The 26,874-nt window shown below is 43.1% G+C and overlaps 1 protein-coding gene across 4 annotated transcripts; it reads right to left on the bottom strand.

Annotated features, from left to right (window-relative positions):
* Nucleotides 1–401: 401 nt before the first annotated feature.
* TFAP2A (transcription factor AP-2 alpha) lies at nucleotides 402–22,080 on the bottom strand. Of its 4 annotated transcripts, none has more exons than XM_075921274.2 (7): nucleotides 21,923–22,080; nucleotides 13,096–13,530; nucleotides 10,034–10,085; nucleotides 7,571–7,802; nucleotides 6,047–6,165; nucleotides 3,814–3,955; nucleotides 402–2,077 (listed from the first exon to the last, which is right to left on the bottom strand). In XM_075921274.2, the coding sequence occupies exons 1-7, from the start codon at nucleotides 21,953–21,955 to the stop codon at nucleotides 1,789–1,791; spliced, it is 1,302 nt and encodes a 433-aa protein (XP_075777389.1). In that variant the 5' UTR covers nucleotides 21,956–22,080; the 3' UTR covers nucleotides 402–1,788. The 4 variants fall into 4 exon arrangements, with proteins under 4 accessions (XP_075777389.1, XP_075777388.1, XP_075777387.1 ...); XM_075921273.2 differs by lacking the exon at nucleotides 21,923–22,080 and adding an exon at nucleotides 18,027–18,531; XM_075921272.2 differs by lacking the exon at nucleotides 21,923–22,080 and adding an exon at nucleotides 15,633–16,263.
* Between the last annotated feature and the right edge of the window lie 4,794 nt (nucleotides 22,081–26,874).

Genomic DNA, 26,874 nt, shown 5'->3' with positions numbered 1-26,874 from the left:
TATAACTTATTAAACACAAATAAAAACCTAGAGGGTCAACATAAATAAAATAAAACTTTATTTTTTAAAAATAAAATTATGTTTTGGTAAAAGAAAAGATAGCGTGTCATTTCTTTGCTAGTACAGACAATTTTTTATCCAAAAGAATACATTGTGTTTTATTGTGTCATTTGTCTGAATACAGACTCAGTGGAATATCTAAATGATACCCTGCTCTGAACTCCAAGTTGAAAGTAAGTTTTTATTATACTTGAGGGAAACAATGGGTTCAGCTGCTTATTGCAAAGAGCAATTGTCAAGGGAGAGTTAAACTCAATTACTGTAACCATACTGAATAAAAAATACTGCCAAGAACAAAAATACGCCTGGGTAAAGACAGCCACTGAATAAAAAAATCGACATAAAGCGTATCAAATATTTATTTATCTGGGCAACAAAGGACTATGATACATTGACAGGCATGGAAACTACTGCCAGCACAACTCAATACAATACAACTATAACTGCTTCCAATATGGCCAGTGGAAATACAGGATACCAGGTGGTCCCAAATTTTTGAAGTTCTTTCAGGGGGGAAGAAGGGCAAAGAAAAGAAAAACTAAACCTTGATCTAAAAGACAATATTTAATTTATTGCTCTGATGATGCTTTCAGGACAGTGGATGAAAATAAACTCTTTTTTTCCACAACACATAAGAGTTGTAAAACCACTAACGTTTAAAAATCTTTCCTGGATCCAACATCATTTTATTCTTTTTCAATGAGAAACTAAATGTAATACTAATTGTATATAAAAATTCAATTTTCTTTTGTTTGTTCAGCTGCTTCATTGTCGCCTTTTACATGCTACAACAGGGCTAAAAAATGATGAATCCCAGAGAAAAACAAAAGAAAACAAAAACCCCCTCAGATTTCTAAGTAAGTACTATGAACCACATGATGAACTAAGAAGGGAAGATTTTAAACCCACTAAACAAGAGGTAAACAAGATCACCAGATAAATAAAAAAAAGCTTAAAACAGACTCACCATATTTACATTTCCCATTAAATTACACATAAATAAATATATACATACATAAACACTGATTCCCTTATATAATAACTGTGAATCGTGTTGCAATAGAAAGTTCAAGTTGGTGGCTTTACCTTGGACAGGAAAAAGTTCTACAACTGAAGACATGACATGGAATTGTGTGTGTTTTGTGTTCAAGTTTATTCACAATACTGATAAAATGTCATCAATCCTTTTTGCCTTTTGCTTAGGTTTGTTTTTGTTTTGTTTTTTTTAATATGGCTACAATCTTAACTGAAGTTTATGAAAGGGGAGTTGGTGATTCAGTCCGATGAAGCTCATAGATTTATATTTTAGTATTATTTATTAATTTGTTTTTATTTCTTTTTATATATTTTTAGAAAAACAGTTCCTTTTCTTTTTGTTTTGGGTTTTTTTGTATTTTTCTCTTTTTGATTTTTTTTTTTAAAAAAAAAAAGTTCACAAACTCAGACAGAACTTTTTTCTTTGCTGGCTCCATTGCCCAGTTCTGTTCTCTCAGGCTCCAAACCAAGGTAAGGAGGTGTGGGGAAGTAACTGGGAGCAAATGGAAGTGCTGAAGGCCGGAGGGAGGAAGGACAGCATAGTCCTGCAGAGTCAGAGAACAGGATGGGCAGAAGGGCACTGATTCTGTTGCTGTGACTGGACAGGGAGTGAGGGAGTTGGGAGGGAATGGATGGATGAATGGATGGATGGTTAGATGGATGGATGGATGGATGCGGGAAGGGGGGAAATCCTCACTTTCGGTGCTTCTCCTCTTTGTCGCCGCTTTTGGTGCTGTTGTCTGTGTGGTTGCTGGGGTTGTTGCTGAGGTACATTTTGTCCATGGCCTTGAGCGCCTCGGTGAGATAGTTCTGCAGGGCGGTCACAGCGGCACACACCGCAGGGCTGCCGAATCCATGAGAGATGAGGTTGAAGTGGGTCAGGCAGCTCTGGATGCCCGGCTCCAGGATAGGGTTGGGCCGAGAATTCCCCAGTGGAGATCGGTCCTGAGCCAGCAGGTCGGTGAACTCTTTACAGATCTGTCTGCAACACAAATGGAGCAGTGCAACAGAGAGATGAACCACTGTTGTCAGCAGCAAAACCAGTGCTGTCTCTCTGCTAGATTACACAAGCCTTCAATCAAGGGGACTGCTCCCCCGTACACATAAAGCCTCCCTCTGAGTCACACACACAAAGTCTGTCTCTCTCTCTTTCTCTCTCTCTCTCTCTCTCCACATACACACGTTTTATTATAATATGTGTGTGTGAGAGAGAAAGACACACGCTTACCTGGGCACACAGACATGTAGGTCTCTCTTTCACTGCCCTATATCTCCCGCTCACAGAAGCATACAAACATTTCTCTCTGACACACATGCTTCTCTCTTTCACACATACTTTGTCACACACTTTCACACTCATACACACATTTCTGACGCAGGCACACATTTCACTCACTGACATAGTCTAGCCCTTTCATATAAAAACTATCTCCCACATGCCCAAAAGCACCAAACATTTCAAACCAAAGCACCACAATCACTCTCCCCCACGTACACACATTAGCACTTCAGATATTTCAATCCTACGCAGATCATTACAATATTTCTATGTCCCCTCTTCCCATATATTTTGGCACATTGCCAATAAGCTGTTTAGAGTATCTGCAATATGGAACAGGATATATGGTGTGTAATATTGAGAGGGAGATTCGGATATATATTTGCTTTGTGTCTGTTTTTGGAATAGGGGAGATTTATTCTCTTCTTCACAAAGCTAGACAATGGCTGCATGGCAGGAGGAATGCCAGGGTTTACTGAGTAGAGGACACAGAGGGAAAGTTGAGGATTTAAATTAGGCTCTTAAAAAAATCTCTCTCTATATATGGAACTTTCTCCACAAAGGCCAGGGTGACACTGGCAAAGATCAAAGAAACCTCTTTACACTGAGGTGGAAAAGGAAGGATAAAGGGCTATATGCACATTGTGCAGAAGTCATAATTTATAACACAGTCACTTATAACACAGTCACTGCACAAACTGTTAAGAAATTAATACCTTATAGTAGAGATTAGAGGTGTTTTGAAACAGTTTGTATTCTAAAACCCCTGTTAATGTCTTCCAGTCATAAACTAGATCCCATCTTCCGCTTGTGCCCTCTGGCACTATGCCCTTTAGTGACATCTCCATTGGTAATTAAGGGCTACTAAACAAGCCTTTTAATTTCCAGCAAACATATCAAAACAATCATTTTCTTTTCACACACCACCTGGATGCCTACTCAGCCCCACCAATGATAAGCTCCACTTGCATTTTAACTGCATACAGATTGTCATTAAAATATATTTGTAATATCCCTATATTCACTAAGTAACAGAGTGCTAAGGAAAAAAGAACTGTTGCAGATTTTAATGAACTGAAATCAGTTTAATGCGCCAGTTTTATTTTACTGTCAATGGGAAACCTTCCCCTAATGTCTAAACTGATAAAGGCCCAGCAAATGTTTTCCTTTAAGGAATTATTGTTTTTCTTTAAATAAACATCCATCCAAGATTTCACAACCTATTTTCAAGAAAATCTGCATAAACTCACTTCAGAAAATAAAGTTAGTTATATACATTTTCCTATAATATATACTATGACTGTATATTCACATTCTTACAATTTGCAAAATCATTAGCCATTTACTACATGGCAAAAAAGAAAAACAAAAATAAAAAATCCCAAACCCTATGTTTTTCCTTACAACTCAGCAACACAACAGAAAGGTAAATGCCTTACTTTGTAGCTAGAAGCATGTTTTTTCTTGTGACTTGCTCGTTTGGATCGGAATGTTGTCGGTTGAGAAATTCAGCTACTGCTTTGGCAGGAAATTCTGTCTCACAAACATACCCAAAATCTCTAGCTAGATGCACTGCTTCTCCTGAAAGGGGGGTGAAGAGAAACACACATCTAATCGACATACACAGCACAGAGGGCAAAGTAGATTAGTAAAAGCTATAATGCACTTAGACTTTCTCTTAAAATGTACTGCTTAGTGTGCAAATTACTTATATCCTTATTTTATGAATTGTCTTTGCTGTAATCTAGTTGAAAGCAAATATATATATATATGTCCAAGAGTTAGAAGTGAAGACATAAGTATGTACTGTGTGACTTTAAATCTCTTGCTAAGTAGATATAGACACACACACAGTTTATACTTCAGTTTTGTTTTTTGGAAATATATATTTGCCTTGACATTTATATATATTCTGTTAACACACTATCCAATGATTAATATTGATCATAATTACTCCTAGAGCTCTTCTAAATAGAATGCATTAAACAGCTAAGTGTTTAAAATTTAACTTGATCACATATAATTATCTGTTCCCCCCCAAACGATTAACCATGAGAATTTTAGGGTCATTCCATTGAGTCTGTCTGTTTTGTTGATTTTCAAATCTTTGGTTTTAATTTCCTGAACCAGTTGTTTTTTACTGCAGGGCTTCCTGCCATTAGCTCCAGCTCCGGAAGAACGCATGCGCCAATTAGAGCTTCAAAGCCTCAGTCCAGTGAGCTTGTTTCCATAAAATGGAGCGGATCATAAACAATAACAGTACTCTAGAAACTGCCTCATTGCCACAGGACTCAAAGCTCCAACAATTTTTATACTATCATCCAAAAAATGTAACCACCATTACCAGTTTATCTGAAAATCAACCCACAGTTCTTATTTTTAATAGTTCCTTAAAGCCCTTCTATGTGAAAACCAAATGGAACAATAAATTATTGCCAAATACTCTCCATATTCATTAATGTCACAAACAATATTAGCATCCACCAAATCTAGACTTTTTGCAAGTCTTTCTGTTTTTTATTTTTCTTACACTAGAGTGCTGGTGCAATTGTAAAGCCATTTTAGATCAGAAAGACTTGCACAGAAGTCAAAATATAATGCACGTAAGAACCAAAGTGATAATATTGTTTTAAAAATTAAGTCTGGCAGTCTAATGCATTTTTGCTTTATCTTTTATGATACCAATCAAAAAAAGAATGAAGCTATAAATGATATCTTACGCATCCAAACTTAAGCTAACTTGAGCATCCTTAAAAGCACTTTACAGACTCAATCAAAATCAGTGTAAAGAGATGCCAATAACAAAACTGGAAGGGAGGAAAGATATTTTAGATTGACTCAGGTCTGTTTTTGTTGTAAGCAGCTGAGACAAAATAACCATTTTTAAACAAATGATTGCACCTATTTCGGCTTTCCACATTAGAAATATTAAAGCACATGAAGTCTGAAGACTTAAAGAAGTTGCTGCACCTTTTCATCTCAGAGTAAAACTGAAGAATGATAGAATAAAGCAAGCATCTGTTCTGAAATGAGAACCAAAAGATAATAAGGATGGGGGAGAGCACAACTTTGAGGTTTTCAGGGCATTGTTAAATCATGGCGTAGGTCAAGGTTTCCCAAATTAATTCAGGAAGCAATGGTCTCGCATTTCTCAAATACAGATGTCAGAATAACTTACATGATTTACTATTATGTTGTTTGGAGGGGGTGGGGACTTAACTGTGAGTAGCTGCTGTTCTTGAAATTTAAAATTGCTTAGTCCTCAATGGTAGACAAATGAAGGAATGAGGGGACTGAGGAAATGTTAGGCTGAATCCTGTAGCTTTCGCTCCCCTAAGTAATATTTATAGGCCTGCTCCTGCAGTCCTTATTCAAAGAGGCAATTCCTATAGACCCATTCTTGCTCCCACTGAAATCAATTCATTACAGTGGGATAATTCACCTGAAGAAGGATGCAGATAGCATCATGTGTATGGCAATGCTAAGTATGCAAGAGATATTTAAGTACATTTCAGGTTACCATACAAGACACAGTTACAGAATTAACATTTTCCTCAGGCATAAAGATTAGACAAAATAACCTTCTTCAAAAAAGGAACACAGGCCTGAAAAAATTGGGGATTTATCCTATTAGGCAAAAAATGAACCCTTTCCAATCCTTGAGTCACTTACCCTCCACTAGTGATGTGAGTAGGGTGACATTAGCAGCTTTACGTCTCCCGGCTGGCAGGTTTAATCCTATTTTGTCCAGTTTTTCTCTCAAAGATCTCCCTCCATTTTTAGACTTCGCCCTGTTTCACACATAAAAACCACTTAGAACATGACTAATCTGCACCATCAGGTCATATTTCAGATCTTTTAAAAACCTTCCAAAATGTATTAGAAAATAATACTGGTGATGAAGGGACATTTGGGAAAGTTTTATACAGGAAAAACTAAGAATGAAAAATGGGTAATTATACAAATCTGAATACAACAGTAACTGGAAAAGGATATATTTTATCATTATTTTTGAATTTTCAGTGTTTTTAGTTAAAATGTTTTCTACCAAATCTATCAAATCAGCACTAGAGTATTACAGGATCTGATATTTTGCCAAAGCCATAATAGTTTTAGAGGTCTTGACAAATTGCTACTCCTAACGGGAACTTTGTTAAAGTAGATTTATTTGCAATATCTAACACATTATTTAGCAGATTAATCTGAAAGGTCAAAAATGTATGTCATTAGTATGGAATTTCACTGTATTCAGCAAATAGGTGAAGTTCTAAATACCTATCTACTATGTTCAATAGAGACAGGTTAAAATAAATTGTTTAAATAAAACTTCCTATTAATTAATTCTAGATTTTATTCCCTACCCAAGTGATCTTTAATTGTGTGGATTAGATTATAATCCCTAGGTAACTAAGAGAGAAAGAAATCACCAATGAGTCGTATCATTTGAATATAGAACCCCAACATTTTTTAAATTACTATACCAATTTTTTTCATGGGGGGGAAGGTCTGGGGCCATAGGAGGGCATTTCCTGCCTCCTTTTGTGTAATACAACACACACACACACACACACACACACACACAAAGAAAAACTATTACAACCATCACTTTAAAATAAAATATTTCCCTTTGTAGTATCCTACCATAGCAAGTGGCAACATTATGTAGCATTATATAGAAATGATTTGGTTGTGGTGACATCATGATTGTGGTGTTGCATTTGTTTGCAAGAGGCCTTGCGTTTCATTAGTACAGTTGTAGATTGCACCGTGTTGCTATGGTTGCAGTGACCTCATGTGATGATGCTGATTAGAAGTGGCCTTTCCTTGTGCTGTTGCATTTGTTACCAGTGGCCTTGTGCTGGGGGAGGGGGTAGAAAGGGGTGACTTGGCTGCAGGGTGGTGCATGCTGCGGTGGGTAGTGTTGCCCCCGTTGTAGGAGCAATCCGTCCCGTTGCAAAGGGGGTGGAGGGGAACCTCGGCTGTAGCCATGCTGGGATGCTGCAAGGACCCCGGCGCTGGGGTGGCTCTTCCTGGGTGCGGGGAGGCTGCAGGCGGAGAGCGCGCTACAGTGAGCAGATGCCAACCAGGCCTGGTCGCAAGGGGGGGGAGGGGGAGGTGTATGAGGGGGTGTCTCCTCCCTCCCCGCCCCTCCTATCCCGCCTTGCCCCGCCCCCTCCGGCTCCCTCCGCCCCTCACCTCCGGAGCACCCCGCCCAGCAGGGACGCGTTGAGGCACTCGGGCGGGGAGAGGCGTCTCTGCACTTCCGCCACCGTGACCTTGTACTTGGAGGTGGAGCTGAGCAGGGAGAGGCGGCCCGGCACGGAGCAGAAGACCTCGTTGGGGTTCACCACCCCGCCGAACAGCGCGTCCTTGTTGATGGGAATGGCGGAGACGGCGTTGCTGTTCGACTTGGAGAGGGACACGGGGCCTGCAGCGGACAAGGGGGGGGGGGAGAGCGGCGTGAGGGCCCCGGGGCGCCACGTGCGAGCGAGCCCCGGGGCGCAGCGGGCAGAGGGAGGCGGCGGCGGCGGGGGCAGGGCAGCTGCAGGTTCCGCGCAGGCGATGGAGTGAGCCGGGCGGCGCAGCTGCGGAAGGGGGAGATGCGCGGGGCAGCTGGTTCGGACTCGAGAAGCCACCTCCGAGCAGAGAAAAAGCCCCGGGCCGAGCCGCTGTCAGCGCGGCTCCGCGGGAGGATCCCAGGCAGTGCCATAGCCAGGCTGGCTCCGAGCTAGAGCCCAGGCCCGGATTACTAAAGCAACTGGGAAGCTGCCTCTCCCGATCGGTAGGCTCTGCGGCTGCCTGCTGATCACAGGGGGATGAAGGGGGCTGCTTGAGCCAAACCCAATTCCCAAGATCTCCATTTGCCCTTAAATGCAGATCAGCACGAATAAACGTTGATCGTTTTAGGATGAGTCAAGTGAATGCTTGGTAGCTGGAAGCCTACACACACCCCTTCATTAAAATACCATTTATAAAATCCAGACCCAGTCAAATCATTAAAGTGCACATTTGCTTTTTCCTGGAATAAGCTAGACCTTAAAAACAAGTTGGCATGAGCCAGCCACACAAGCAAGTATCTGGGTTAAAAAAACCTGGCCACAAGGCAATTCACAGGAGGTTTCAAAAAGCAGCCAGCTGCATACTAATATAGAACAAAATGCTTTGCTGATGTATGTATTTCTGTATTCAACTACACAAGAGAGTGAGGACCAGTGCCTTAATATGTGCTACCCTGTTTTCAACGTGTAACCAAAAAATGAATATATTTTGATGCTATTATGCATTGAAAGAAACACTCAAGAGCAAATTATAGCACCTTCCTTATGAATAAATACATCTGCTCAGAAACCTGAGGTGTTTAACTAATATCTACTAAAAGTAAAAATCATTCCATGTTTCCCTACCCCCAGGCAGTCAGGCGCAGGCCATTGTTGGAATAAACTCAGGGCCACCAAAAAGCCCTGGCAGCCCTTGCGTTAGCCAGCATTACTAAGCACAACTGAAACATGTCCACACTATTTTGCAGGGAATGCAACCTGCATTTAGTTTCCACAGGAGCAGGTTATAAAATGTTTACTCTGTTTCTCTTTTGTCCTGTGTGCTGCTTTCCCCCCTACATCTTTACTTTGGTGGGGATGGTCCAAACCTATGGGGGGGCTCTAGGTTTTGGATAGATCACTTGTGACATTAATAGCTCTGGGGAGGCTAATAGAGACAATAGGAGTTAAACGAACTCTTGAGATTACTAATAAAAGAGCCAATTATCATGTCGACTTGGAAAGAGCATCTCTTAAGATTTATCCCTTGCACATCTAATTTGACGTGACAAAGGCTTCACAGACAGAAAAATGAAACTTTAAGCTAGCTTACTGTATACTGATCAGGTTAAGAAAAGAGAACTGCTTTATATAGCATCATCCTCTGGTGGTGCCTATAATACCCAAATATTTTTACCTTGCCAACAAAATACAAGCATGCCATTGCTCAATATAATAATAGCTAAGTATTCAACACAATGAGTTGTACTCGAACAGCTTACTAAACAGAATCCAAATGCAAACCAATCACTTTCCAATTTTTCATCAAGAATCAAAAACTACCCTGAACAATATTTTCATAATCCTTAGGGTCATTTGACAGAAGATAGAAAACAAGAGTTTCATGAAAACCCAAAATACCCTTTACACGATTAGGAAACATTTTCAAATCCACTCATAAAGACTTACATCTAAACAGCCCTCACAATGACCAGAGTGACCAACCTACCACCTTTTCTACATAGCCATTTACCATTTTTACTCATCCCGATTTTAAAATAAAAACGGTAAACATTTCCTACCAGTTCAGAACCCCCCAAATGCTCAATATCGACAAATAATGCAATCCAGCTGGATAAATTGTTCTAATTACAAACGTGAAATGCATAGTAAGGAAATAAAACCCTGGATCTCAGATTGCAACATTTTCTTAGAAAAATCATGAACGCTGCCACTAAATGAAGGCTGATTTCAACACCGATTATCTATTTTATTTTCCATTCGCGACCCTTAGTAAATTATATTTGAAAGAAAAAAGGGGGGAAGGGAGCTTAGCAAATTCTACCTTCAATAGTGCCCAGCCTGTGAGGACATGCTTGGAATGCTAAAGGAAATGGCTTACCTTTCTTAATTACAGTTTGATCTGGGATGTTAATACCCGGGTCTTCTACATGCTGCAACAAAAGAAATACATAGGGACGTAAATGTATAATCATAACAAAAGGGAACGAATGTCGGGAAGGTTGTTATGTGTTTTATTAATTATATTTTTTCCTCGTCCCTACAATTTATATGTAAACATCTGGATTTGGGGATTTCTAAATGAAGGATTCCTCCCGCTCTTTTCTCTCATTCGAAATAAAAACATTTGGAGTTTCCACAAAGTGCAATTGTGACCCTGAAATCCAAATCGCTGTTTAGTTTTGTACCTTAACTCCTTGGGAAAACAAATCCTATTACAACAAGAGTCAGGTATGCTAAGTGTTGTTCCTGTGCGTACTGCAGCGAGGGCAAGGAAAACACAATGGAAGCTTGCGGGAGAAATAAGGTGGGGGGGGGGGGGAGAAGTGCTGGAAATCATTTAGAAACATTTTAAGGGAGGAAGTGCGAGAAAGAGGCAAAACATTTGCACACTTTCACTGTGGGATTGAGGGGCGAGGAAAGAATCACTGTGCTTGAAATGAAGATCAGAAAATGCTATGAAAACAGAGTAAAGAGCGGCTTGCTTCATTATTGTCCACTAGCAGGTTTTGTTGTTGCTTTTGCGGATGGAGTTTATGTGCCGGCGTCAAAACGTGATTAGAAAGTAAAATGAAATCATGTTTTCTAATTCAAAAACTGACAGGCAATATAATGTCTGGCTGTGTTTACAAATTAACACCAGTGCTGCTGAGATAGAAGATTTCGCAATCGTTACAAAACACAGGCATTACCATTTAAAAAACTATTACTTCCTTCTCTAGTCTTTGTCCAACAATAATACTGATTCTAACATTTTCCATTCTGTCTTGGATTTATGCTCCTGTTAATTGTGCCTGATCTCAATGATTCCGGGTGGATGGTACTAAGTTGCTTTATTACAGGTTTTATTATACTCAATGCTCTCATTTGTAACTTGCCTAAAGTGCTTCTGGATTTAAGTATAATTAAATTGAGAAATGTTCAGAAATGACTACTGCTGCAGTTCTTGTGTTTTAACTATATGGGGAAATATGATCCCTTTATGCATGCACCCTAAACCCATAAAGTAAATGTAGTGTGGCATAATACTTTTATTTGTGTTATTTCTACACATATTCCATACAGTGAGGACTATTAAAATTAAAATCCCACCGAGATATTTATGATTAAATAATTTGCACCATCTACCGGATTTATCTTAAATATTTAGCAGTGATTTTTATTAAAGGTTAACTGTTGCAGCAACGTGAAAATTCGAATGACCTTTTTCCTGGCCCAAATTCCTTTAAAAGAACGTTTGGTTTTGCCTAACTGAATAATACACTCAGAAGGTATATTCTGTTATGTATTTTATTCTATTTTATTTGCTCAAGCATCCAGTTTTAGTTTTACAGAAGAAAAAATGACTGAGCTAGTTTAAGGTTTTACACCAGATGGCATTTGGCTTTCACGAAGTAGATCAGTATGATAAGAATTCATAGGTACTTGAAAGATTAATAAAATGTTACGCACTTAAAATATTTGTAAAAGGGAGTCCCCAAGACAGTCCACTTTAACAAAGTACAATTACAGGAAGGGAGGAATCAGAGGAATATTTTAGGTCATGCTTCTACAGTAACTATGACCCCGCAGTCAACAAATTAGTTTCTTCTAAATATTGCCTTCATGACATTTTATTTCAAGTTAAAAGAATCGATCTGTTTTCAACGAATCCAAATTGCTTACTAAATCCTCCACTTTGGGAGATGTATGCGTTTATTGCAAAACTGCTAAACATAAGCAGCAATTTTCTGTGGTTAATTTAGCCAGATGAGGGCTGTAATAAATTCACTATTTCCCCAAGTATAATTTACAAAAGGTTTCAAAATGACCCAAAAATAGGTAAGTCCATCTGAACATTATCCTTGCAACATGAAACTGTACTCATTAAACTGTCAACAGATATATTGTTGTAATATTTGATCCTGTAATTTGGGATGGCATTTTAGCAAAAAATCACATCCAGATACCACAATTCCCCTCCTCCTTCCTCTATAACTAAAGCGGCCTTAGCCTGTAAGCAGGAGCTCCATGAACTTTAATAAATTTATTGGCAAGTTCTAATTCTATTTTCAAGGAGAAAACCAGAAATATTAACTTTGATCACAAACAAATTCTTTAAAACACATTGCACTAGAGTACTTCCAACTGAACAAAAGCATTCTTGCCCTGGAAATAGCCAATGTGCTAATGTCATGCTTAATTAGAAATCATTTTAAACTGTATTTATTGATAACAGAATTAGACCCAAAATAATGTATTATCCAATAGTTTCCAAACATTTAATTTAATAGAGGATATAGGAGGTCTGGATAGAATTTGATAACCTATTGCTAATGATTTATGAGGTCATCCCTTAGCATTCCAGCTAAAAGAATAAGGCAGCATTTTAATATACCTCCTCTCTGATTTGTCACATAATTCCTTTAGAGTAGAGAATCTGGATGTTTCCTCTTACAACTTTAGACGTCATTATACCATATGCCAATTCTATAATCACTAAGAACTGATTTTAATTCTTAGGCCACTTTCTCTCACTTTTTTTTTTTTAATCTTTGACTGGGAGGACATTTAATGAGCTCTTGCATTTCAGGCTAATGTTTTCCCCTCAAGGCAGTGAGCAATCCCAAATGCAAGGCCCGATGGTGGGATTAAATATTCTTCCTATGGTAACAGCTTATTGTCTTTGAAATTGAAAGGTATTGTTAATGATGTCAGTAATGTGATTTATTTATATTTTGGTGGACACTGTTAAGGCAAAAGTGGTGTGGGTATAAAACCTATTGTTCTAGTTCGGGGCCATGGCATTTTGGGGGTTGCTGTTGTTTAGATTGATTTCTTCCCTGTGGCTGGGGTAGGCAACCATAATTTCTATTGAGAAAAGGACAGTGCTCCCCGTACACTGAGTCCTGAAACTGTATTTGTGGCTGAATAACACAGATTGTATGTAGGCATCCTCCTTACCGGTACGTCTTCTATAGCATGAGGTATTGAATGGATAGGAATGTCTCCTAGTCCTGAGCTGAGCCCATGGGGTCCATGTAGTAGATCCTCATGCCGCCGGTAATCCCTACGAGGGTCCAGGCCGGATAGCTGGTGGGGTAAGCCCCGGTGTGTATGTAAGAGGCCAGCCTCCTGGCTTTGTCTCTGTCCTGGCCATCCTGGATGTTGGGGTTGAGGCTGGGCATGAAGGGGATTCAGACTATAGGGGTCATTAACGTGGGAATAAGGATCTTGAGACTGGGGGTAAATGGGCTGGTAAGGCGGAGGGAAATAGGGGGGCTGAAAGTCAGCGTTGGGGGTGTGGGAGAGCGGTGGGGCGCTGGTGTAGGGAGATTGACCTACAGACCCCAACTGGGGTAACCGGGCTGTCCCGTTGCTGGTGCCATCGTGACGATCCTGGGGGAGGAGGGGAAGAGAAGAGAAGAAAAGAAAAGAAAAGATAAAATCAAACTGTTTACAGTAAAATTGGCTTGTAAATTTCACCCATCAAACGATCAGGCAGGATTTGCAATTCATTTGCTGCCCAGCGCAGAAAAGCAGACCTGGAGATTTTCCTGTCTGCGACTTTACTCTCTATATTGTTGCAACGAAACAACTAGAAAGAAACATTTTTAAAAACCAACCACCCAAAACAAAACCCACCCAGTGAAAACGTAGTATGTTTTTACAATAGATACTGCCCGGAATTAGTATTTTTACGTTGGAGCATGAAACATTTCTTTAAATAAAATTAAGAACTGGGCATTGTTCTTAAAAATAAAAGAACCCACCACTACCAAAATGTATTCCGCTGGCTTTAAACAGATGTAAAGCAATATTATTGCTTACGTTATCTTTAATGCACCTAGGAAAACCACAGAAAATCAAAGAGCATTGCCATTTTATTACGATTAAATAGAGAAGTGAGTCTAAAATGATTGTAATCATGCAATCATTTACATTACAAGTTTCCCAAATGTTTAAATACGGTATTACGATATGCCTTTTCACCCCCATTCAATAGACATGCGCTGCTTTCTAGAGATTTGTGCTGCAGCATAAAATGTATACGAAAAATATTTAATTGAGGTGGAAAGCGAATTAGAGGAGATAAAATACTGCATAAACAATGAAAAGGCAGAACATTTTAAGACACACAGATGGGTAAATATAAGCAAAAGTAAAATGAATGCGCATTATTTTGTCCGTTCATAATTGGAACGAGGGGAGGAGAGTTACAAAATAAAAGCCCATAGGTATGTCTAAGATAAATTAATAGCCCCCAAAGAGGGGAGGAGAGATAAGAGAGCTATCATTACGTGATATAGATTGTAGAGCACACGAGATTATTATCTCGAAAAAGGAGAAAAGAAGGAATACTGAATATAGCCCAATTACAAGTGGGGTTATGAAGAAATAAAGACGGATATGGTATAAACAAGCCTTCTGTAGTTCACTTGAGACAGCCAGGGAAAAAAGCTAAAATCTTGACTGGGGGTGGGGAATGTCCTCGGAGGCAATCAGTGTGTAAAATCCAAAGTACCAACATCATCATCGACAACAACAATAAACGAGAAAGGAAAAAATCCCCTACGATATAATTCTGAAGCAACTCACCATAGCTGAAAAACTGTGTACTAACATCTGCGAAGCGTCTGGGATAACAAGGCAGGGTAGAAAAATCAGGGGAAAAAATGTGCCCCAATGTACACACACGCACACACACACACACACACACACACACACTCGCACACAAAAAAAGTGGTAGAAGCCCAGCTCTACACTATGACTACACGACCAAAACGCCAAGGTTTCTCATGCACCGAGGAAGCTGCTCTCCTATAATCCATCAGAACTTGAACAAATTCCTGATGCCCTTCATGTGAGGTTGAGAAGGCGACCGCTATCTTGTCGTGATATTAAGAATTCAAAGTTTGTGTGTGTCTGCTTGTTTCTTAATCCTTTTTTCCTTCTCCTCCCTTTCTCTCTTTTCTCCTTCTTTGACTTAGCTGCTGCTCCACTTGAGCTCCTAATAACAGAGCTCTGCTGCCTTCCTGGAGACTCCTAATAGCAGATATTCATGACTATTAATATTACACGAATACTTAATAAGGGAAGAATGGCTGGAAATCGAGCGTGAAGCGAGGAAGCAACTCAAGGCAGTCTGTTCTAAATGACGTCCATTGAATGAAGAATCAGTGTATCTAATCAGGGACGGGGGAGAGAGAGTGTGTGTGAGAGAGAGAGACAAAAAGGGAGAGAGAGAGGGAGAGAGAGGGGACATGCTGCTGCGTCTGACGAATCACAGGGAAGGGGCAACATTTTAAAAGGTTGCAGGGCATGCAAAAGTGAAAGAGAAAGAGAGGCAGGGAGAGGGAGAGGGTGGGATTGGGAAACGGGGAGTGAGGCGGAGGGGGAGAGGGAGAGGGGAAGGAGGAGAGAAGGAAAGAGAAGGAGGAAGAAACGTGTTGGGTGAGGGAACCCCCCCCCCCCAGTCAGCATTATAGAGTGGGGCACACCTCGGGCTGCTGCTGCGAGTATCCTGCTGCCTCAAACGCCAAGGACAGCAGCGGCTGGGCGCCTGCTCCCCTCTTGCTGCCCGAGCCCCGTTCCTGCGCTTTGCTGCAGTCGCCGCCGCCGCCGCCGCCTTTCCGCGGGGTCTGCTCCGCGGGGCCGAGCTGCTCCCTCGCCGCCGCCGGCTGCGCCTGGCCCAGCCGCACCTCCATGGTTCGACGGCTCCGACCCAGCCCGCTGCCAGAGCCACGCTAGAGCCTCGGGGACCGCAGGACCGGAGCCCGGGCTGCCGCGCCTCTTCCGCGGCACCCCTATGCCTTTTGCTCTCCTCTTGCCCTCCAGGCCCCGCTTGGGAGCTCCCGCGAGGGATCAGGCAGGAGCGAGGCGCCCGGACTCAGCTCCAGCCGCGTCTTGCCAAGGAGTCCCGGAAGCGAGCCGGGAAACTTTGTCTCTCCCCCTTCTCCTCCTCGCCCCGCTCTGGTGCCGGCTGGAGCCGGGAGAGGGGAGCCTGGGAGCCCCAAAGTGCATCCGCTGAGCTTCCCCTCCCCTGAGGAGGATCCGGGACGGGGGATGTTGCAGTCCGGGGAAAGGGAGGCGACTCCCGGCACTGGCAAGCTGGGGCTCCCAGCCCCGGCCCAACCCGTCGGACTGGCTGTGCAACTCCCAAACAACAACTCCCTAAAATATGACATGCACACTCCTCTCTCCCGACCGGCTGCCGCTGCTGCTGCTGCTGGCAGAGTTATCATAACAACAGTCACTTTGCCTCTGTGCATGTCCCTGCAAAGCTGTGCACACCTAACCCAATAAAGCTTGGATCCCGCGCTGAAACCTACAGCGCCCGGGCTCCGCGGCACGCTGCCGTAGCAAAAGTTGCTGCCTGTTCCTCTGTCACCCTGGGAGCGGATGCTCTGTTCTCTTGTCACAGACAATGAGGCTGTCTCAATGCAGGGGAACGAGTGTCACGCATCTTACTGTGGTTATTCTGAAAATATCCTATTCACGATCGAATACCAGTCTGTTCAGAGGGAGTACGGAAATCTTAATACTGCCCTGCCAGGACACTTAAATCTCCCGTTTCCAAGCCAGAAAAAGACACCAGGCTGCACCGTTATTTCCTTTCGAAGGAAGCCCCGACACTAAAGCACTAGGGCGTGTAGATCCGCAACTGGATTTAGCACTTCGGTGCAAAGTCACAACACCACAAGACAACACAAGATACTTACAACCAAATTCACACCCACTCGCGCACAGTTACACGCCGATCCAGGCTGAGGAGGAATTGTTTTGCGCCTACACCCGTCGAGAAATATTTATTTAGGAGAGCAAAAACCAACCCTGATAGATCATACAGATAAAGCTAGCTTCTGATTCCCTGTGAAGACAACCTGAACTGCACCAGATCTACTCTTTGTAGACAGAAGTCCTCCCCCTCCCAAATTTCAGCCCCATACTAAAACCATATTTAATTTAATTTAATAACCTTCGGGTCTGGTGATTCGCCGATTCCTTTTTCTTTACAGCGGTACAAAAGGAAGTCAGCGGATTCCGAGGGGAATGAACCCCCCAAGAAACTAGGATTTCGATGTGTATATTCTCGGATAGAGTACACCAAAATATTTTTAAAGTACCAACACCCTTTATTACTCTGTATCGATGCAATGCCTAGGCAACTTTTGCGAAACGTTCAAAATATCATTTGTCGGTTACATTCTATAGATGGGTGCTAAATATCCAGGTATATATCAACACACCTCTCTTTTTCTCTCCACAGTCGCTCAAAGTAATAAATAAAATAATAATAATAAAATAACAATAATATAATAGTAATAGGGCGGGTTTTATTGTAAAAGTTGTCGAAGTCATAGAATCAAAAGCTAGACAATGAATGAAGCGGCTGGGTGTACGCTCACAAAGGGCTGATTTTAGTTCATCCCTGACTCATGGTAATTGTACAACTCAGTTTTGCCAACTATTCCCTTCACCCAAAAGATCACTTTAAGCATCAGCCTTTAGTACATATTTGGGATCCCTCTGGCATCTCTCGTGTACAAACAATTATTTCCTCTTTGCTTTTCATTCATCCATTCATCCCTCCATACTGATGAATGGAATCATTACAGGTACTCTACACAGGATCTAGCTATCGATGCTACTATATTCTCCGCACTGATTTTGTTCTAGTATACTTCGGACAAACGCGATTTTCCAGCAGCCCCAAAGTTCCTGGTCAACGGCTCCCTAGCCCAGTGCCATTGTTTCCAGCTTGGAGGGCTGCAAAGACGACTGGCGAAGAAGCAGAAGTTTCCTAAACGAAATTCACAGATCGATGGATGCTGCTAGGTCCCATTCACAGCTGCCGGGCCAGTTGACTGCCCTCAGCCCAGGGAAGCGCTTACCTCACATTCCTCATATTTGATATTATCCGTCAGTTTCCAAAGCATTTTCATGGATTGGCGTGAGAGAGGGTTGGTGTCTCTCTGCCTTTCACTAAAGCGGAACCTCTCTGGTAGGCAGAGTGCGGCTGGTGGTAGAGTGTTTGGATTGCTCCTCTGAGCGCTCTGAGATCTCCCTCTAATGGTAGAAACTTTTCCCTTTTCCAGCTCTTTACCAACAGCCTAATCGTCTCATTAGCATATCGACAATAGTCCAATTGCTCTGCAGCACAACAACCTGCAACAATGGGCACAGGTAGAAAGCACCCACAAGCAAAAGGCTTTTCCCAAACAACTGAGCTCTTTTGCAGGGGGACAAAAATCCTGACCTAGATTTGGGCAAGTGTCCATTACGCTTCCTTTTTTGCCCCCTCCCTTCCCCGTTGTTGTGGCGGTTGCATGTTGGCTTCCGGTGTGGAGTAAAGTACAGAGCGAAATCAAAGCAGCAACCACTGACTGGGGCAGGGGGTTATGGATTAGCCTGCAACCCCCCCGCTTCCCCCCACACACACCCATATGGACTTCACTGTGTCAAATAAGACAGAGCGAGGAAAACAGAAAGCCCACATCTTTGTCTCACGAAGTTGCTCAGCTTTTGTTTTCCTCCGTCTTCCCCCCGCTTTGTTTGTAAGACTTTTTTCTTTTCTAAACTGTGTGGTTCTGCTCGGCTGATGTTTTCTGTTGCAGAGCTAACCAATAAACCCGAAGATCTGATTGTACAAAGGATGATGCAAACGCATGTGCAGCCAGAAACTCTTTTGCAAGCTATTTGGGACGAGTCAAACTTGGTTTGGTTCCTAGGTGGAGAGTTTCATTAGCTTCGCAGCGTCCCGCAAAATTGACCAGAGAGAACTCACTCTGCTCCCAGGTGACACAAGATTCCCATCCTGAACGAAACCACCGACGAGATCTTTATTATTCTGTAATGTTACTAATGCTGAGTCACGCGCTGAGGCTCCCTGCTGAGAACCGTGTGGCTCACCGGCGGCCCATGCCCTCCCAGGTTCAGACAGGCACCTTCCATCCATGCGGCTCTTTGATCTCTTCGGCAAATCCCAAACGCCACGACCTTACCGCCCCACGGCGTTCCTTCTAATCGGGCAGTCCCTTGCATTACCTTTGGAAAGCCCCAAAGCCAATCGACTTTAAAGGTCCCCGGGACACTTTCATCCCCGACCATTGACTTTATCTGGGAATCTACGGGGGCAGTTTCACAGTCTCGGTCCGTGCGCCAAGCACACTGGTATGCGCTCTTCCAGAGCTTGGGGGGTTGTAGCCGTTCTCCACATTTGGCTAGAGAATTAAGGCAGCCTGGTGGTTTTCAGCTAGTGTGTGTGTGTGTGTGTGTGTGTGTGTGTGTGTGTGTGTGTGTGTGTGTGTGTGTGTGTGTTCAAACGAGCGAAGGGCACCTTATTTTTTGAGGTTGAAGAAGACAGGGCAATTACATGCCAAGTGTCTAAACAGACATACTCTTTTCTGTGGTTGCACTGCAGCTGGCTGGCTCTACAGGCCTGGGCAGCCTTCCACCCAACAAGCTCTCCCCTTCGAGTGAGGATTTACCCTGCTGGAAGATAAATATGTTTCCTTGAATCTGCAGGCAAAACCCTGGGGATGTTCCTGGAGCTCCCGCTGCACAGCGAAATCGAGAGCAATGTAGTACCTGCCTATATGCCCCTTTTGCCCCAGCGCTTTGAGTTTGTTTCTGGGCCTCCCCTCGACATTTCATGGGAGTATCTCCCCTCCTCTAGTCCCCGCTGTTTTTTTGAATCCCCCTTTTGTCTCCAAGCGCCACGACAGTAAATTGTTGTTTTACTCCTCTTAAGGTTCACGTGGAGCTAGCAGTTAAGGATAGCTCATGCAAAAAGATGATCCTATTGAAAGGACCCGTCTTGTGTCCCAGCTATGAGCTTTTGGAGTCAGTCGGGCCAGGTTTGTCCAAACGTCATTACCATGATAGCTCAGTTCATTGCATGTGAATGTGTGCGCATGATGGCCCAGCTTCGCTCAGAGGTGATAACGGGCGTGGAAGATCGCTCTAAAAGGGAATAGGCGCGCTGCATTACCATTTTTGGTGGGGTTACAACAGTCAAGGCCTAGGGTGCTTTAATGAGGTGCTCTGGATGGAGAAACCGACAATGCGGGCAGCCGGATAGATTCGCCGATCGATTGGCAAGGCAGCTCCCAGCCTGCAAGGCCACATTTGCAACTACAACTTTTCAAAGTTCGGGGTCAGAAGGAACGAGGCGGAGATTTCTTATTGCCTCTGGATTTGCTTTCAAGGGCAGGTTTCGAAATAATCATTTCACGTGTTCTAAGAACCCGGAGCAATCCAGGGACTTCAGCACACTGTTAATAATCTGGTGGTTAGTAGATCTATCCACTCTATCTTTATGTAAGCACGTGATTGGGGCTCCTAAAACGCGGTTTCCAATATAACAGATTATGCACTTAATTTCTGAACACTGATCCGAATTAAGTGCATAGTTACAAAAATGGTTATCGCTACATTGTTTGCATAACAGTGGGGTCTCCACCCCCCACACTTCTGGCTGTCTCTGTAGCTTAAGAACTATTTGCTTGCCCATAATTGCTCATTTCTTTAAACTTTTTGCTGAGTGAAAGACGTGAATGTATGTACAGTAACCCGTTGCTGAAGCAAATCTTAAACTAAGTTCACTTAAATGACCAAAACAGTAAAAGATTTAAAGCAAGATAAACCAAATATGCTCTTGTATCAGAGTTTACTTAATTAAAAAAATCCTTCTCTTTTGATCACTTGTACCAGAACCGGAAGGTAAAACTGCAATAACCTACCGTGTACAAAGTAAACTCTATTTATTTCAAAGCAACCTGCTATGGTAAATAAATAAAGCAGTGCGGTTTAAATATATTGTTTAAAAGGTTAAGACAAGTAAATAATCACATTGGGTCTTACGGTTACCTAAAAAAGAGTATTTTTGTAATATAAGGGCGCCGTGTTTGAATATTATATTTCATCTTTCATTTTATTGACAAACTCAAACAGGGATTGTGGCTATAATATTAGAATGCAATAATGATTTTCAAGAGATTGTAGAGGTCTGCTGTAAAGCCACCTGTGTGAGTTTCTTGTCTTATCCATTTTTTAAATAGATAATCTAATTAAACTATTTCATCTAGTCATTCAAAGGCCCAGACTAACGAAGAGTCTGTTGATGAAGATACAGAATTTGAAAAGAAAATAAACACATTTTCCAAATAATATTGTCGTCATCCAAGTGATACTGCCTGTCGTATCAGACTGTAGCCACCGCACATAACCTGGGATTTTTTAAAAACACATCCCGACATCCCCCAAATCTGTTTCATAAACTTTGCAGGGAAGCCACCAATTTGGCTAAGTTATATATAAGATCCCACTACTGGAACGCTCTAAGAACTAGGCATGATCATTATCAGTTAAGTATGCCTGGAAACATCAAGGTCTCCCGAAAGAGTTAATTACAGAAATTGGATAATTTACAGCTGCACAGGTCCATTCCACAAACCTGGGGGGTAAATTCAGTCACCTCAGGGAGCTGAGATCATAAAGTCACTAGAGCCAAGGGCTTTTACACGCCAATTACTTCCCTTGCATCATTCCCATGTACCTGGGAATTTTCTTGGAAAAGTCACTGGCTCGCGGAGATTTCCCACCTGTTGATTTGGCACCCAGAGCCTCCAGCTGAAAGAACATTCATCACCGATCAACAAATAACTGGACCTCCTGTATGGCAGGGCTCCTAAGCTCCCCAAGGGCGGATAGTCTCACCTTTCTGGGCTAGATCTCCATTTCAATAACCGTTCCCACTCTGGCACACAAAAAAGGGAGATTGCATTACCTGCCAGTCCCCCATTTTTGCAAGAATTGACATTCTGGCCGCGGGCTCCTTAACACAAAGTCCCTGCTGGTCATGGACTGAGTGATCCGTCCGCTGCTTCCCGTGATCTCTTTAGGCAAATCCTCCTTTTACCTGCAACAGGACTCTCTCACCTGGTCATAAAGAGCCGGGTGCTACCTGCCCGCGCCTGCGCACTGGCCTAGGAATTCACTCCGCCAGCTCATTTCAAAAGCTCCCAACCTGTCCGGGTAAATGATGGATTTACAGCAGCAAGGGCAATCTTACCATCCGCTCCCCTCTTGTGTTCCCCACGAGCTTTCGCGGTCCCCAGGGGTCAGCAATCCCGCGAGGAGCAGGGACTGGGGTGTGTGTGTGTGTGGGGGGGGGGTTCCTTTTGCTGATCGCTGGCGGAGCATCGGGGTTGCGTTTGGTGGAAGAGGGGGTGCATTGCTCCGGATTCCCTCGGGACTGATTTGAAGCTAAAGACTGAGAGATGGAGACGGTAACGGGCCCCCCAGAGCTAAATGGTTGTTCTTAACGTGTGGCAGTCTACTTGACAGCGAGCTAACAAGGGGGGGGGGGATTGGAGCTGTACAAACGCAACCACAATTGCTACTGACATGGATTTGCCTTTACCGCTTCACCTAGGCTAGTGTCCGGATCCGGGACTCTCCTTGAGTTAAAATTGCTAAGTACAATCATCGCTCCTTCGTACATATGTGTATTGGTAACTTTGTCTTTTCCTCCGCGGTAGGATTTCTAAAGGAAGAGGATATATTTAACATTCGCACGGTAGATTATTTTTGTTATAGCGGGTTCAGAGTAATGTTGCAGTGTTTTTTACTTTTCCTACTAATTGGGCTAGAGGCTTTAGAAGAAGTCGCGAGGTTTCTTTAGCGTGTTGTTGCATATATGAGCGCAAGTTTAAGGCTTTCTACAGATCACTGAATCTGTGTAAAAATAACAAGTCCTTGAGGGTTTTGAGGTGCTGAAGAGCATAGGATACGGGTCATAACTGCTAAGGTGGATAAACAAAGAGCAAATATATTGTTCGTCTTCCAAAACGACATTTCAAGTTTGTGTTCAAGATTATCTAAACGCGATATTGAGGAAAACAGCTAAAGGAAATTTACAAATGAATGTTTGCATTCTTCCCCTCCCGCTCTTTCTTATTCTCTCTGATGTATTAACACTTGAAGGATCAAGACCACTAGCCTAACTCACACCAGTATTAACACTGAAATAAATGGAGCTGCTTGGTTGAGTAAAGATACCAGCATCAGACCCTAAAATGTTTAAAAATCAGTGTGTTTTGATTCTGTACATGTAAATGACTTTAGAAAATTAGGTCTTCTGTTTTAAACTAACTTTGGAATGACTTAGAATCTTTCAGTTATTTTCAGTGCTTATGCATTTTTCAAGTACCTGAACTAGTTTGTTTGTTTGTTTTTAATATTCATTTGCAAGATTTCTGTGAACTTCTTGGGCTGCTTTGTGGAGCATTCCTTCTAATTAAGTATTTCTGTTTTAGAAAAGATTTGTGGAATGTTGTATATACTGCAGCCAAAAAATAAAATCTGTTTATATTTGTACTATTAGTAAAAGCCATTAGCATTTCAAGCAATTGAAAAGTAAGGTCTTTTCACAAGGGTTTGACATTTAGAGGCCCATAAAGATATGGGATGCTCTAAATACATCCAGCATACAGTTAATAACAATCTGCGAGAGAAAAGGACTGATCTGAAAAAAAAAAGCCACATTATAAGCCCACTATATCTCAGGGGTGGCCTGTCCCCATTTGCTACTCTATGGTTCTTGTAGCGTGCGGTGATGCGGTGTAACTACAAAAATCGTTACCCCAGGATATTATTAAACATATGTCTAATTCAGGGTTGTACTAACAGTCGGATTTCAGACATTGGGGAGTGCCCGCAACAGAAGATCAGACAAAAACACCCGTTTCAGCAATTGCCTGCACGTGGGAGAAGAGCTACTCTGCAGTGTAACTGCATAGGAAGGAATATCATGGAGTTACGGCAAATCTTGTGGATTCTGAGGAGGTTGCTGTTGGGCTGCATCTCTTTTCCAAAAGTAAGGAGACATTCCGGGGACAGGATAGTTGACTTGCTGGCAGGAAGGCGCTGGTTCTGGGCCTCTCCGTGATTAGCGCGAATGCAGCTGAGCATCTGGAAGTGTGAAAAGCTCTCTGCTGAACCGCATCAAGGAACCAGCCTCTACTGCGGCCCTGGGCCCTCTTCTTGAGTCACCTCCTTGGGAAATGGACTAAAATGGTAGTGGTTGATTTAGGCCTAATACAGGTTTCAGGTATCACTGCGATTCCCAAACTGCCCACGGGCCCGCGGGATGCTCCTGTCCTACCCCGAAATCTGGGAAGGAGACAGTCGGGCCCACCTATTTGTAAATAAACAGCGGTCTATGAGATCAGTGATTATTTCTATTATTTATTTTGTACTACACCAAAGTCTATGGGCCTCAACCAAGATCTAGGGCAGGGTTGTGGTTGTCGTGGAATAACACGTTGTAAAATACTGGTCAAGAAAGAAAGAAAGAAAGAAAGAAAGAAAGAAAGAAAGAAAGAAAGAAAGAAAGAAAGAAAACTGGCTGAAATCGAGGGGAAATTGAGGCATCCCCTTTCGTTCTAGATCCTGCTCTAATTTCAGACCCAGTTTTGCTTTCTAGTTCTGCCCTAACTCCATCTTCAAACCCAGCCTTGCCCTTCTATAAAGCACTCCGAATTCAAAAACTCCGTTTTGTGAGGCTAATCTGGCCCCAGAACTGTTATCAGATCCAAAACTAATTCCATCCCCGGATCCAGCCCTAACCCCGCCATTGACTCTAATCCTCACCGCAGGTTTAAACCTATTGCAGAACCGGCTCAAATTCTTGGTCAGCCCCTCACCTCAACTTCAGAGGAGAGACCTGTTGCTGCCGGGCGGAGGAGGGGCTGTGAGTGATGATCAATGAGCCATGAAATGTGCGATTCACACTAGATCTTCAAGCGCTCGTAAAGGTTATACAGTAAGGTTCAAATTACAGCAATTAGCAGGGCAGCAGAAATTAATTACAACCCCCAGCTAGCTGCAGGATTCTGCCAGTGCGGAGCTGTTTTAAAAATAAAATGGAAGGGAAGAAAATAGTAGCACTCGGTCATCTGAGCAGTATCATCTTCCCCCAGGGCACATCGGGCTCCAAACAGCAAGCTCTCCTTCTAAGTCCCCCTCCTCCCCACCAAGTTATTGTTTTATGCCTCGACACTTCAAGGAGATTTGTTCCTCCAGTTGCCGAGACCTGTTAGCAGGGAGTTTTTGCGCCGCGTTTACCCTCTGCTCCCAACAATTCAGATTGTGTTTCGTTGGGCATTGAACAAAATATTCCCCACAAAGTTAAGTTGTTCCCTGGAGAGCCTTTAAGTGTCTCTGAAAAGCGCCCCAGCCGTACCCCAGTGGGTTCATTGCTCGACACTAATGCGCCCCAGCCTTGCTCGTGCAACATTAGAAGGCGCCCAGGCGGTGTGTACGCTCCAGCTGACCAGATTCGACCTCCCTCCATCCGCGTTCAGTCCTCCCTACAAACGCGCCTGGCTTTATACTGCGGCATCTCTACCCACTTGCTCCTTCTGAGGAAAAGCCTCTCCTCCCCGGCTTAGCTCCCCTATTTTAAACATTGTCTTCTCACATCGAAAGCACCCCAGTTTCACCTAGGCATTGCTCCGCTGTGCGACCCAGCTGGACACGTCCCTCCTATCAAATGCCCTTTGAGGCACTTGTGGGGGTGGGGGGAGTGAGAGGGGGATATGCCGTGAAAACGTGCCTTGAACCTGGCGGAACAAATCCACTTAAAATGCAATGAGGCTAAATGAGGAGTGAACACCGATGATATGCCAGGGCTCTTCGAACCGGGCAGTATTTGCATGGGATTTAATATATCAATGACACACCTAGACGTTAGGATCAAATACGCTGCTGTATTGTTTGTGTCGGTGCTACTAGACAGCCCAAGGACGATCCCATGGTACCCACAGATAACACCTTTCAGCGTGTTTCCACTACTTGTGTTCGTGGCAGATGAGGGAAAACTAGAAAGCGCCAGGGAGATATGGTAGGCAGAGCATTTGCCTGCAAATAGAGACACCGATTTATGTCCCCCTGAATTCCCAGAATGTGGGTCTTGTCCCCTCCCCAACAAATGCCGTGCTCTTCATTGCAGTGTGCTACATGGCTACTTTCAGCACTGGGTTTCCTTCTGTTTACAAAGCAATTTTGCCATCAAAGGAGACAAAATCACCACTTATCTCACTCTGTCATAATCTAATCTGCCCTGGAGGGAAACACTGCAAATGGGCGAAGGGGACAAAACAACCAAAATAATCTAGCCAGACTTCCATGCCTAATAAGCAGCATTTAATTACGGCTGCTGGTATAAACGGAGCAGTGCTGGAAGGTGCCAGTTGTCAGAAGCATGTGAAGACCAAGGAGGGAGGCGCTTACACCAGTTAAAAGGGACACCTTTGTGATTTCACTGGCAGGAGTGGTCTCCGCAGGAGTTTCCCTGAGCTCAACGAAACAACAGCCTTCTTGGAGGACAGTTCCCTGTACAAAAGCCACGAGGTCCCTCCAGACCAGAGCCAGGTGTGTCGGTGCCGCTTGTCTCCTGCTGCCCCCAGTGCGGTGGTGAAGCGGAAAAGGAGCATCGCTCCCACTGCTTCCTCTGATGTATTTCGCCGAGCATGCTGCTAGCCTGGCCAGCATTATCTCAGTGCGTCCCAACTTGCCGTCTGACAGGCATTGAGTATATTCTGAGATGAATGCAAAATGCCCCCCCCCCCGCCCCCCGCCACACTTCTTGCGTGTTCAAGTGACTGCTCCGCATGGAAGTGATCGGCGCCTATTTCTGATGCGAGTTCCAGGACACAGGGGCATCCTCCCTTCTGT

Source organism: Pelodiscus sinensis, chromosome 2 (genome assembly GCF_052426305.1).
Source record: "Pelodiscus sinensis isolate ZL-2025 chromosome 2, ASM5242630v1, whole genome shotgun sequence".
Taxonomy (NCBI): domain Eukaryota; kingdom Metazoa; phylum Chordata; order Testudines; family Trionychidae; genus Pelodiscus; species Pelodiscus sinensis.
Note: the sequence above shows the minus strand (reverse complement) of the source record. Positions and strands in the feature narration are given on the sequence as shown.